Below are 14,742 nucleotides of genomic sequence, written 5' to 3'. Positions count from 1 at the left end.
TCGTTGCTCGGAGCTACAAAGATGAGTATGCCTAGTGGCTACGGAAAGGGCAAGTGCTGGGTAGACATGCTGTACCAGGGCGTTTCTCTCCATGCTCTGTTCACCCCCAGCCGTATTACACTGGGTCCTTCGGGCCAGCTGGGGCCTCTCTTGGCAGTGGCCGTACACCTATGCAGAAAAAGGCCCTGGCCTACTACACTCACACCCTTAACTTTCAAGTGAAGCAACCAAGGTTCTCTCTGCAGCAGGCAAAATAGGCGGATCATGACAACAAACCAAGCACGTGTCTCAAAATTCTTGGTTTACTTCATTTGTCGCAAATAACACCACCAAGCCCAGTCACCTCTGATGGCCAGTCCCGTGCTCACACCCACCCGCACGAGCACAAGTCGTGAGGCTTTGTGCTGCTCTCCCAGGGCTGAGGTTCATCCGGGCCCTGCAGAAAACCCTCACGGCGCCAGAACCACTGCATCTTTGGAGGATTAATCAATAATCCAGGAGAGAGGGTGAGCAGGAAGGTTGGAGTTCTTTCAGGAGTTCATTAACAAACTGTAAACACAGGTAGCTCTCAGAACCCCAGCGTTTTGGTAGGGATGTGTCTGCCAGTGTATTTTATGCCTCTAAGCCATTTTTTTCTCTAAACCGAAGCCAGGTAAAGATTAGGTTAGATCACTTCAATGCAGGAGCTGCATTGCTAATACTCACCTTTCTATAATATTGTTTACTAACAGGAGAGGCAGTCCTCTAATGAAATAATCTACATTTCAATATAACCTTTACCTCACATATAACAACGACTGCTGCAATTAGCAATTAGTTTTCCAAAGGCTCCCAACTGTTTAGTATTTGACTCTTGCTTTCATCATGGAATGATTTACAGTAACGAGCTGGAACATCAGTGTTTTGCACTGAAATGGCCAAAATAATTGTCCAGGCATCACTGCCCTCATGTGACAGATCTCAGATGTTTTGGTGAGAAGCTAGCCAAAAGCAACAGGCAGTGGCATCGCTTCTCTGTCATCTTACTGAAAAACAACAACAAAGTGACCGCAGCGACTTGTGGTCAGAGTCTCAGTAGCATTTGAAGGACTGTTACTTTGCTGAGATTCTGCCCTTTGTTTAAGTCTTGTTTGACAAATGCTTTATAAATGAGCAGAAGAGGTGGTTTATGTTTCATTAATGAGGCTGATAGTGGCTAATTACTGAAGTTACGTAAACACTCCAATGCCAGATCAAGCCAAACGGGTCAGTTATGCAGAGAAGATCCAGCTGGAGTGGATGTGATTTCCTTTAACTATTCAGACACCAAACAAGTTACAGAGACCCAGAATCCCTCATTCAGCCAAACAAAGAGTTTTGCTCAGCTTGAAAAATGAATTCTCTCAACAGGTATTGATTTAAGGAAGCTCTTCCTTGATCTGCAGTTTCAGCACTCTCCAAATTTTTGGACCTAGCTGCATGAAGGCGGACACTCTGTGTAGCTGAGACTGCGCAGAGACTCACCGTGCAGACCGCGGTGGAAATGAGGCTGCAACAGCAGCACGACACAAGGTGTCGGGTCAGGCCGGTATCATCAAATCTGATTATTTTCTACAGAAAACATGTGTCCCTTCATCTCAGCCTCAGTAGCGTTTCCAGTGTTTGGCTCACGACATGAACTGGTTCAGCTAGTATTGTCAGGCCGTATCCACGAGTAGCATTTTGTTTACTTACCCCTAGTCATCATGCTTCACGCAGATGGTTACTTCCTTTGCACTTTACAACGGCACCGGGCATGTTACTGACCAGAGACGTTACCAGTGTTTTCCAAAACTGACACATGTAAGGAAAAATAACAGGAAATAGAGCTGGAATAAATCTCAAAATTCCTTTCTCCACCTTTACAGATCAAAATAACTCAGAGAGAACAATCCCTAAGTTCTATCATGTAGCCCAAACTGATCTGCAGCACATCCAGTGATTAGGATTGTTCAGGCAACTTGTTCCAGTGCTATTTTTACCACTGGAATGGCTTTCTCTAGTATCTAATTTAAACTTTCTTTACTCCTAAAGAAACTTTTTATTTCTTCTTTCTTTACAAGCATGGGAAGCAGTTTATTTTCCCCTTCTTTGCAGCAGTTCTTTATGACTCAAGTGGGCTCTCAGGTCTCCCATTTTTATTGTCACGCTACGCTTTCGGCAGGAGAAGCGACCTGTTAATATGAATGTGCATGTTTAGCATGGAGCAGTCCCCTGGTCTGGATCACTGCTCGACTGAGCAAAATAGTTTTGTTATCACAGCTATGTAGACCATCAGGTAATACTTAATGTGGCACTGCAGCTGATTTCATAGAATCATAGAATCCTGGAATGGTTTGGGTGGGAAGGGACCTCAAAGACCATGTAGTTCCAACCCCCCTGCCATGGACAGGGACACTTTCCACTAGACCAGGTTGCTCCAAGCCTCATCCAGCCTGGCCTTGGACACTTCCAGGGATGGGGCATCCACAGCTTCTCTGGGCAACCTGTCCCAGTGCCTCCCCACCCGATCCGGGAAGAATTTCTCCCTGATATCTAATCTAAACGTCCCCACTTTCAATTTAACCCCGTTACCCCTTGTCCTGTCACTACAGGCCCTTGGAAAAAGTCCCCCCCAGCTTCCCTGTCAGCCCCTTCAGGTACTGGAAGGGGCTATAAGGTCTCTCCCAGCCTTCTCCAACTAAGTTTTAGGTTCTTATATACCTATTTTAGAAATCAAATTTACTCTGAACCCACTAGGTTTTATGACACTGAACAGAATGGGGATGATACCTTCTGAAGCCCTGGGCTTCAGACTTCAGTTTCCCCAAGTTAATGGGCTTTAAATACCCACGTCCTGTAGGTACTGTTGAACAGCTTACCAGTAAGGTAACTCCTAACAGAAAAAGTACTAAAACCAAGTCAGTAGTATTTGAAACTAAAGGCAGTATTTCACCAAGCTCTGCTTGTTTTTCCAGTGTTCATGAGAAAGGCAGGAAAGCTGGATGAAAAAGCCAATGGTATATGTGAAAGAGATGCTGCTATGAAAAAAAAAAATCTTAGTTCTAACAATTGTAAATTCTTCAATTTTACCACTAAAGTTTTTCTGCCATCTTAGTAAGTCGCTGTATGAGGCTGCTTTTACCAGAAAGACAAATGCTGATCATAATTAAGCTTACAAGATCATTATCGTTGTCTCTGCTGCATAATTTATGTGTTCCAGCCCTCTGTCATCACATGTTATCAATGAGACCATTTGAAAGCTCAAACACCCCTGCAACATGCTCAAATAACTCGTGTGAGTCAATCTTGTTTGTTTCTGAAAGCCAGACTCAACCATTCCACCTCCAAAGACTAAGAGATTCCTAAATGCTGCCACACTGCATAGAAATCAGTAGTGTGCTCTTCTCTGGAGCCTATGGAATAGCAATGTCACTCTCCTTTGAAGGGTAATGTCAGTTTGCTGCGTACCATGCGTCAGATCCGTGGAAACCTATTGTCTCTAGACTCTTTTAGTGACTTTGCAGCAAGGTGACAAACAGGAAATTACTTTTTCCCTTTGCCATCTAATTCCATGAAGAATGCAACTTTCTGAGAACCATTTTTTCCTCAGGTCAATCAAGAATTGCTTTTACAGAGCAGACAAGTGACGTCCTCTGGAGTCAGTGTGGTTGCAACCTGCTGTGCATCATGAAGTAGAGAAGGCTCCGGGGAGACTTTACAGACCCTTCCAGTGCCTGGGGAGCTACAGGAAAGCTGGGGGGGGGCCTTTTCCAAGGGCAGGGAGTGACAGGACAAGGGGTAACGGGTTTAAATTGAAAGCAGAGAGGTTTAGATTGGATATCAGGAAGGAATTCTTCCCGCAGAGAGTGGTTAAGCACTAGGACAGGTTGCCCAGAGAAGCTGTGGATGCCCCATCCCTGGAAGTGTCCAAGGCCAGGCTGGATGAGGCTTGGAGCAACCTGGTCTAGTGGAAGGTGTCCCTGCCCATGGCAGGGGGTGAGACTGGGTGGGCTTTAAGGTCCCTTCCCACCCAAACCGTCCTATGATTCTATGTTAGCGAGCCAGTGTAACGACAGGATACCTAATGAGAAACTGCCCTATACAAAGATCACATCTTGTACCTAGGAAATGACGGAAACCTCAAACTGTAGTGATTACTTTGTTAGAAATTATTAATAATGGAAATACTTGGGGTTTTAATAGTGAAATTTTGCACAATTAGAGGCAACTTACATTGCTAACAATCATTTTCTGTTCCGGGGGTGGCATGAGCCCTGGCTGTGCTGCACCCACACAAGTATGTCAGAATTAGAAACAGGAGAATGAGGTAAGTGGTTTGGGTTTGGAGATACTGCTCTAAGCAAGAGTTTCCAAAATCAATTCTGTCCCGTAGGTATCTCTAAATACTACCATTGCAAGGGTATCTCTGCCCAGGAAATGAACATTATCCGTTAGCACTCAGACCTGGCAACGTTAAGCAATCAAAATGGGAGAATTTTAAATTCTACCAGGAAAGCAGAGTATTTAGTAATTGGACAGGGAGAACTCTGGGAAAAAGTGACGTGAGGGTCCCCATGGCCTCTGTCCCCAATGACCCAGTTATTATTTGATTTATGTGGACTTGCAGCTGCCCTTGCTTCGACCCCAGAAAAGGCTGTGTGGGAAGTTTGTGTCTCAGAGCCGCAGCATTGCTCTGCGGAGTGTCTGGAGCCCCGTGTATGCACAGAAACTGATAAATAGGGAAAAGGCCCGGTTTGCTCCAGCTGGACTCAGAGCTAGGATCAGCGCTACAGCCCAGCAGACTCCACTCTGGAGGCAAGAAACTCTCTGGAACTACTGTAAGTATTTCATTTACATCTCTGAATGCTCTGGGATTATAAATTGTTGCTCTAGCCATAAATCAATTTGCCATGTGAAAATATTTCAGGCATTGGACTTTTTTCTTCTGTTTCCTTTTTATTTTTCTTTCTTCTTTTTTAAATGTCTGACTAAATGAAAATAGGAAACATGCTCTTTTACATTTGGTGTCCTATTGCCAAGCATTTGTCCCAACAGGACATCATTTGACACACAGAATGAAGTAAAATGACTTTGAAATTCGATTGTTTCCCTTCCCCAAAGTACCTGGAAAACTAAGTCTCAAACCACCTCTACCTTCTTATTTTACAATGTATAAGAATTATACCTTTGAAATAATTATTCATGGGGTAAGAATTCCAAAGGAAGATTTCAAGATAATTGTAACACAGCCCATTAGTGAAATAAGCCAATTGCTAATACGGTCACTGCATGACAAGGAGGGAACACATTTCTTCAAGCAGCAGCCTTGGGGAGCTTCTTGGCACATTAAACCCGAGAGCAACAGATAAAACCTTAGTGATGCACATAAGCGGCATATGGGATCGTTCAAGTGGTCCTACAGCTTCCCCTGCAAAATCAATCATTCTTTAATAACAGCAATTGGTGATTCCTGAATCGCTTGAGTGAAACCAAAGAGATCACCTGGCATCGCATGCTGTTGCCTCCAATTATGCTCAGTTGAATTTTTTTTCAGTTTTTGGTTCAAGTTCCATTGATTAAAAAATTAAGCTATGCTTTCCAGAAGCATAAAAAAGTACAGTGATTAACACTTAGATTGAAATGTGCTATCTAGTTCCCTGCGTGATCATTAACGTGCCACAAGGTGTGTTAAATAAATGTTGAAGACCTTCAGCTTGAGTTCCTAAAATTCCTTGTAAACAAAAAATTCCCCTATGACTCAACTGTCAAAATATTTACACTAGCAGTTAAAGTACTGTCCATACATACCTCTTGAAGGGCTCCCTGGAGCCTCTTCTACAAGAGGGATGGTTTACATCTTAATCTATTTAATAACATAAATTGAGGATATGTTATTTATGATAAAGTATTTTATAACAACAAAAATTATTAAACCAACATATTTCACCATAAATAATAATAATAGAGGTACGTGTGTTCTAGTCTGAACGTGTACCTTCTGTTAAGTGACTGGTTTGTGATTCTACTTCACTTTTATCAATTAATGATTTTTTTTTCTTTAATGGCTTCCATCTTTGATAAATTCAAAAGTATTACAGTGAGGGCTAATAACTGAATGTTGCTTAATTTCTGTGTTAGATGGATAACCAACCTACACTCCAGTCCATGCTGAACGTGATTAGTTCAGAAGACCGATTACTATCAGAACTAAGCCTGTAAAACCACAACGTTTTCAAACGTGCTTAACGTAGACTCCAGGTCACATCTTCTGGGGAAAAAAAGTCCTGCTTGTAGTGGCTTTTAAAATTAAAAACAGCCCCTTTGCCCCCCCTGCCCCCCAGTGATCAGGATTTCACACATGAAAATGCCCAGCAGAAACAGCAGCTCAGAAGTAACTGAGAAGGGAAATCAGGGAACAGCATGTGCCTTTGTGCAGCAACATCTCTGCAGGCCGCGTGTCTGACTGAACACTGAAGACTTTCATCCGAAGTCAGCACCGCTGTGCTACTAACACCACCGCCGCGCCACTAACAAACATCACTGTGCTACTAACAAACATCACTGTGCTACTAACAAACATCACTGTGCTACTAACACCACCACCGCGCCACTAACAAACATCACCATGCTACTAACATCGCTGCCGCGCTACTACTGCTTGTGATTCTACAAAACAAGCTAGTACAAATTCATTTTCTTTTGTTCTCAGTTACTTCCACTTTTGAGGCTAGAGACCTTTATGCATCATCTCTGGGAATGTATTTTTTTGTCCCTTTCTAATGCACACCTACACGAAACGTGTGGCTATCTTTGAGCACACAGAGAACAGGAAAAAGGGCACAAACCAGTCTGGTTTGGGAATGGCTCTTTCTGCAATCTCATTTCAACTCTGTCCAAGATACTACACTTTGAAAACGACAACGGGGCATGTGCTGCGCTCCGTCAAGGGCTCCACAGCCTCAGAGCGTGCGGCTAAGCCTTGTGCGCACGCAGGACTGACTTGCCCGCATGGCCAAAGGTTAACGAATGTCTATGTGGGCTGAAGAAGAGTCCCTTGGGTCACGGTTCACTCCCAGTGAGGGTGAGAGGTTCGGGATAGCTACTGAACTTTGGAGGGAGCAGCGTATAATGCATCACGCAATTTCGGCAGCTCCTCAAGTCCGGAGGTTCCCTAGTGCTGACTGGCTCATGTAACGGGTGAAGCAAACGCCGGACTGTGACAATCTTATCAATGGTCAAAACTTTCCTGTCCTAGAAAATTAAGTTCCTTCCTTACATATCTTATTCTGTCCTCTATACTTTTGGTTTTAAAAAGCCCAGTGCTATTTTACCTCGGAAGAACAAGCTTGGTAACGCTAAATTCTCAAGTGGCAGAAAATAAAACAATTAACATTCATACACAGACCTGACCATTAAGTCTCGTTGGAAGACAGGGTGGCATTCCTCAGATAACCACTGGATTTACTATTTATTACTGTTTAACATTAATTCAAGAGTTTCAATTAATTTAAGGGTTTCAATTTACAAAGTCTCCTTCTGAGCTGGGAATTCTGTGGGTGCAACTGATAACTTTTATTAGCCACAAAAATCAGTAAGAAGGGCTAAATCCTCAAATCCATTCTCAGACAATACCTAAACTGAAGAAACTTTGCCTAGTGTCCAAGATTTAGGATCTTTATTAAGCTGACCACCTTGCATTTGGCCACATATATTTCATGTTCCCAATATAATATTTTTATCAGACTGGACCAGTATAATTTTATTTTAGCTTATTTTATTTTATTATTTAAAGAAACTACTGAAATTCAGAAACACATTTCTTCAGCAAATACACCTTTTGGGGGAAAGATTTAGACTTTGCCCAGGCCAAATAGATCTCACAGATAAGGCCCTCACGATTCAGTGAGTCACTTCTCTTTCAAACAAATATTTACTAGCAGAGATAACAAAATTCAGCATTCCAGCCTCACTCCATCCTTTCACCTTCTGCTGACAGCACAGAGAGAAAGTGTTCAGTCCCAAAGACATCCAGTTCTGGGGGAAGGGATGGGTGTCTTCCAAAGCATAGCTTTGTTCAGATTTCCCAAAATGATACATTCATTTTGTCAGCTGTAGCAAGGTACACATATTGCACAAAACCCAACAGGAATTTTTCAAGGAAGATCTTTAAACCGAATTTGCTGTAAATTCTGCAAGAGGCAGATGCAGAGAATCCTGTTACACATAGTAATTTGATTTTCTCTACTTCTTAAATACTTACCTGCCTTTTTCCTTTTTTCTGTCTTTCCCGTCTGCTCAGGGAAAGCCTATGAATTGCTGACTGGCAAATTGTCTTGCAAAGTCCTTACCCAGGGAGCATCAGACACAACATGCTTTTAATGAGCGACACTCTCACACATTTCACATGTGCAGAGGGACAAGGGGGCAAGGAAGGCATTTTCTACTTCCTTCTCCAATGGCTACTCCATTACCACTACTTGCTAAGCACTACCCAAAATTGTCTGTACACATATGAAAACAAAAACCCAGCCGGTGCCAGTGTCCATACAGACATCCCCTTTTTTCTAAAACTCCTTGACAGTTTTTAGAACACACTTGTTCAGGACCTCTCTATAAAGCCAAATTACTGAAAAATAAGGTAAGTTTTGAACCCAAAGCACAGTCGCTATTCTGCACTCACTTTGTCACAGTGAGCTCTCAGTACACTTTGTTATGGTGAACATCAGAGCATCCAGCCAGGAGCCCAGGCTCCTTTGATAGTCAAGGGACAGAGAAAAGCTCTCTACAGGCCAATATAGCCCATATGAAATCGATTGTTTTTGGTCTCCACAGGATGCTTTGTACTCTTAAAGCAAAATAGGCTTTTAAATTTGGAACCTAGTGTAAATTAGGCAGTGCTTAAATGGGGCAAAGCCGACTTCTACTGCATAAGAGTATTTACATGGGGAGGAAGAGAGGTTCTGTGCTGGCCTTTCCAGGGTATTTTCCTATATGTACTTGCTTCAAATTTGCATTAAAGGTGAACGAAGCCAATTCATTAAGAGCCCATCTTTGTGCAGAAACAGAACATCCACCACATCCACACTAGTGCAAATGCCCTAACTCCTACTGAAGGCTAGTTTTTTCTATGCCGTGAAGCTCCTTTTAATCTCTTACTGAACTAATTTACCAATTATTGATCTGGTTCCCCCACACGCTTTCATGTAGGACTAGGAGCAAACCAGTTCTAAATATAACTTGGAAATTTAGGAATGGGATCTATCATGAATCTGTGCTATTAGGACAATCAAATGTTTTGCAACCTCATGGAAAGTATTATGTGACTGCACATACCTCTGGTTCTTATGATCTGCAAACTGTTCTTACACCCTGAGTTTGCTGGGTTTAGCTCTGTAGCTGAACCCACTCAGCAAGGCTTTCTCACGTGGTGCTCCTTACTTTCCCGTTTCTCTAGGTAGCCTTCTTAGAAGTCTGTCACACAGCCTGGTGAATGAAACAGTGTAGCTGGGATCAGAATATGGCCAACACATTTGCCACGGTACCCGACGGGTACTGTCTTCCTGAGCCCATACAGTATTATGGTGAGTACAGCAAAATTGTTCTGTTCTGAAAAAGCAGCATAGTAAACCCAACCCCTGTGGAAATTCCCCTTATTTCCTTCATTTTACTCTGTGTTTACAAGTGCTTAGAAGCTACCCATCTGACTGTCGAGCCCATACTGAGATGGCATTGAAAGACACTCATGCCCATGCTGACACACAGTTATGCACAGTGTGGCTATGCTGACTCATCAGTTCATGTAAACATTACTGGTGCTGTCTCCCTTCGACTTGCATGAGGGAGATACAGGTTTTATTACCGTATTCCAGACACATTATAGCTAAATAAGGGCTATTCTACAGCTTATAGAACCCTAACTGCAACAACTAATTTGATTCTGGATGAATAAAAGCAGGACCCAAAGCCCATTAAAAAGACCTCAAAACTACTTCTAGAAAACATTCCAAATTGTTTTTACAGAGATTTGAACAACCCCAAAGGAAGAATGAAGCATGATGCATGTTGCATGAGCTTTCCTGAGTACAGCTGTGCATATTTAAGGGGGGGAGTGTGGATAAAATTAAAACTCTGCAGACAGAACAGCAGGCAGAAGCTCTCTTCATAATTCTGTACATACATTCTGCAAAAATGAAATTTCTTAAATGTGAAGGATTATATATGGAAAAATACTAAATAAAACAAGCCTCTGCTTTTTACTCTACTGAATTTCAACTTTAAGACTCCCGTGGCAGTAATTTTTACCACTCTGTAATTTCTGGACCATCTTTCTCAGACTGTTGTTGTGCGACATCTTCAAACTTATGCCTGAAATATGTATCATTCACCCACTGACAAACCTATTTGCTTAAGGGAAAATATTCATCTGTAATGCGGGCAACTAATAAGAACAACCTTTAAGTGTAAAATCAAAAGGCAGCTCTCCCATCAGCTGGCAAGTGTTATTCAACTACATAGTGACAGGAATCCAGTGGCAACCACATGCCATTGCCCAAACTCTTCCCAAGCCACCTGCAATACGTTAAGATTTTGCTTAAAAACATGAGAGGTAGCACATTAAAAAAGAGTGTGTCAGACTGTCCTTCGGAATTTTCAAGTAGCTGATGTTGAGATCTTTTCCAGAATTGTATTTCAATTCCTCCTCTATCTAGATGTTTTGCCGGAGCACATCAACTATCAGCTGCAAGACACCGATTTTCAGACTGCACCTTACTGCCAGTACTCAGCAGTTCAAATTCCTCCTCCAGTATTACAGTCACAGCCGTCTCAGCCCCAGTACAGCACATACGGCCTGGACTCTCAGTACGGCGACGGGCAGTGTATCATCAGCAGCTGTGAACTCAGCAAACCCCCTTTCATGGCTCCCCACATGGATGACGGTGGATACCAAGGGCTGAAACGGTCAAGATTAAACCACTCGTCTTTGAGACTGAAGGGACAGGAGGAGGTGTGTGTCGTGTGCGGTGACAAGGCCTCAGGCTATCACTACAACGCACTTACCTGTGAAGGCTGTAAAGGTAAGAGAACAGGCTGCGCTGTATCTCACTCAGGAGTGAGGCCCCGCAGTGCTCAACATAACATTCCGCATCTGCGATTTAAGCAAACAGACTTCATTGGTTCTTCAGCTGACATTTCGAGAGGGCTGTGATTTATCTAAGGCACCCTTCACCTAACGCGCTTCCTCCAGATTCATGTGCTTACAGCATGTTTTTAAGAAATGCTTTGCAGCACAGATTCAGCATGAGCACTTCATGCAACTAATCTTTGCAATAATTATTCATTAGAATAGCATCTGTTTAAGCAGGTGCTGAGTTTCTCATGACCAATTGTTATAGATGTAATTCAATGTTATTAATTTTACTTACTATTAAGATTAAATAAAACCAAGTAACAATCACATGCTACTGATACTTTAACTTACTATGTTGGCGTTATCTTGATCAAATAAGAAAAGCAGCAATTAATATTAGTCAGAAAGAACAAGACATAATTATGTTGTTAAAAAGGCAAATTTAAAATCAAGGCAATGTTTTCATTGTAAAAAAAACCCAACCAAACAAAAAAAACCCCAGAAGACACGTTAATCCTTATGAGATAAAGCTCCTTAAGATTCCTTCAGTCATAACGTGATCCTTGTCCGTAGGCTTCTTTCGACGCAGCATCACCAAAAACGCAGTCTACCAGTGCAAGAACGGCGGTCACTGCGAAATGGACATGTACATGCGGAGGAAGTGTCAGGAATGTCGCCTGAAGAAGTGCAAAGCTGTGGGAATGCTAGCAGAATGTAAGTGCTCCTCCCATGCTGGCTCCTTTATTAATCAACTCATAAAAAGCCTTTTCCAAGGTCAGTCCCTTCTCCTCATTAGAGCTAAATGGCAGTGGTCTGAACTTCATTTAGCTTGGAGTCTGCAGCACCTTCATCTGCAGAAATGCCCAACGCTTGGGAAGTACCTCCTGAAGGGAAGAGGACTGCTGTTCAAAGACGTTATAAGGGGAAAAAAGGACTTAAAAGTGGCAGCTAAATATCCTGAGCCTCAACAGGCCAGCACTAAGCATCGCAGAGTGCTTTTGTGTTGGGAAAACAAAGAAATTAAAAACTGCACAATAGTTTTTCATGAAAACTCTCACGCTTGTATGTCACAGCACCACAAGCAAGGGAACGCAAGACTGCAAACACTTGGGACTTCGGTGGATACCGAACGCTAACTCGCCTAGCGAGTAACTCATTGCCAGATGCTCTAGGAAGCATAGTTCGTATAGGTGACGGCTGCTGTGATGCAAGACTTGAGTTATCTATAGTAACCAAAGTATTTCAAGTTGTAGTTTGAAAATATACGTATTGATACACACTTCTATGCCTTGCAGGTTTGCTGACTGAAGTACAGTGCAAGTCAAAGAGACTCAGGAAGAATTTCAAACAGAAAAGCAGTTTTCTTTGCAACATAAAACTGGAAGATGAGGGACTGACTAGTAAGCACGTATCATCTACAACAAGATCTGGAAAAGTAGGATATCTTTCTATTTCAAATATCTCATTTTATCATTTATTTTTGCCCAAGCCATTGTCACTTCTGTGGTTCATTTTTTTAACAGAGCCCAGAGAAGATGGAACTTACTCCAGGGGAACATGAGCTTCTTGACCACATCGTAGCAGCACACCAAAAATACACAATTCCCCTTGAGGAAGCGAAGAAGTTTGTACGTATACAGAACTTCAGCCCGCATTGCTACATTATTGTCCTAAGCACTGTGTCTTGGTTATGTCAGATGTCTAAATGCTCTTTATGCAGCTGCAAGAAACTGCAAGTCCTGAGGAAAGTTTTCTCCGTCTCTCTGAGACAGCAGTTGTCCATGTACAAGTGTTAGTGGATTTCACAAAGAGACTTCCAGGTAAGTTCCTTCTCCTGGGAATTGTTACAGAACAGTGTGACTCTTGTAGTGAGAGACAAGAACCACACTCATGGCGTAAATCCCAGAAAAATACAGACTTTAAGGAAATTCTTATTCCACTGACTGTATTATCTTCCAATGCAGTGTTACTGTTTACTTGTCATGAGGACAAGTAACAAAGCATCCATCACAAAAGCTTGCTATTAGATTTCTTTTCCATTTCTGACATGGAATAAAGACACTTTCTGAAAGTATGTGGACTTTAAAATACCATCTTGAGTCAATTATTATTTTAACACATTATTTGAAATCCAGTCCAGTTTGCTGGACTAAGTCTTGCTTAGCCCCCAAATTATTACTTGCATCTTCCTGTGAGTCTTCTAACACTGGGCACTGACAACTGCACTGTTTTATTGTCTGTCTTGCAAACTCGCAAGAAAGATCCCAATAGTCCTGGGTACATGCATCTTGTAACTGCGGCTCCTCCTTTCCAGGACAAGCATTTATTTCAAAAACCATTTTAGCGACTCATGTTAGGGGCTTAAAGATAGCCACAGCCTCCCGCGATTCTTCACATGTGTCTTTCTCTGCAGGGTTTGAAAGTTTGGCTAGTGAAGATCAGATTGCGCTGCTAAAAGGGTCAACAGTTGAGGCAATGTTTTTGCGTTCAGCCCAAATATATAACCAAAGAATTAGCGAATGGCAGCCGTCGGCGAGTGACAGTAAGTTTAACTAACAAGCTTTCTGTCAACACCAGTAGGAGGTTCTGCCGCTTTGAAACAACTTCCCTTCATTTTAATGCCCTTAATTGCCAACAGTCTCCTATTCAAGCAGTACTGGTAATGCCCACACAGCTTCTATAGGCTTCTCCCCGCCTCAAAGAGCATTATACCAAGTTAAAATTAATTTGATCTTTGTTTTCCTCCCACTCGTTCCAAAGAGCAATGGTTTTGAGTGTTTGCCCAAGTTGTGGAGTGGGTGGATATTAGCTGTATTAATGCCATGTTAGAGACTGTGTCGTTTCACACAAGAGACTGACCTACAGTAATGCAACAAATGAACTTGGGGTTGGAGGCCAACAATGAACACTTTTCCTACCTTCACGGATCTGTGAAAAATTCTCACATGTTCAGGTATTTATCTGCAAAGTCGCATCAATCCTGGCTGGGAACTCTCATCTCTCATTCCAGGCCACGTAAGGCTTTCTGATCACGGGACATGTCACCTTCAAAACCTTGATAGAAGTGACATTTATTCCATGGAAATGTCTCACAACGAAGAGAGTCCAACTTCCACTACTACCACAGGTGAGGGAGATTCAGAATCCGTGGGAAGCTCTTGTTTCGCCGGCCCTGCTGGCAGTCACGCTGCGTGAGGCTGCTGCTGCGCCCACTGCTCCTGCTCATCGCTCCCTCGGCACGGGACATGCGGGCGTCGCGGCCCCAGGGGCGGAGGAGACGGCGCTCGCGTGGGCCGAGAGCCTCGGGACGAGCTTTGGGCTGGAAGTCCCCAAAGCTCCACAGGACAACCGTTGTTACTGCATCAGGAATTACGGTTTTCACCAAGTTTGCCAACTGTGTCATGCAAGGAACAGCCCGGAGCCGTCCAAGACGAGGACGGAGAGGGGCTGCGAGAGCGGGGCCTGTTTCTGCGCGGCAGTGACATTCTGGTTGTTTCGTTCCGTTTTTAAGGTATAACCGAGGAGTTCATTACCGCGCTGTTTTACTTCTACAGAAGCATGGGGGACCTGAAGGTGACGGAGACCGAGTACGCCCTGCTCGTCGCGACAACCGT

General features: G+C 43.0%; 1 protein-coding gene across 1 annotated transcript; it reads left to right on the top strand.

Annotated features, from left to right (window-relative positions):
- Positions 1-9,490: 9,490 nt before the first annotated feature.
- On the top strand, positions 9,491-14,735 carry LOC104504216 (bile acid receptor-like; the record flags this gene model as incomplete). Its single annotated transcript, XM_010153340.1, has 9 exons — positions 9,491-9,581; positions 10,710-11,075; positions 11,702-11,842; positions 12,424-12,563; positions 12,652-12,756; positions 12,849-12,948; positions 13,542-13,670; positions 14,139-14,255; positions 14,640-14,735. Coding segments are annotated over exons 1-9 (1,285 nt in total), but the record flags the coding sequence as incomplete, so codon positions are not given.
- Between the last annotated feature and the right edge of the window lie 7 nt (positions 14,736-14,742).

Source organism: Eurypyga helias, unplaced genomic scaffold (assembly GCF_000690775.1).
Source record: "Eurypyga helias isolate BGI_N326 unplaced genomic scaffold, ASM69077v1 scaffold44686, whole genome shotgun sequence".
In the NCBI taxonomy this organism is placed as follows: Eukaryota; Metazoa; Chordata; class Aves; order Eurypygiformes; family Eurypygidae; genus Eurypyga; species Eurypyga helias.
Note: the sequence above shows the minus strand (reverse complement) of the source record. Positions and strands in the feature narration are given on the sequence as shown.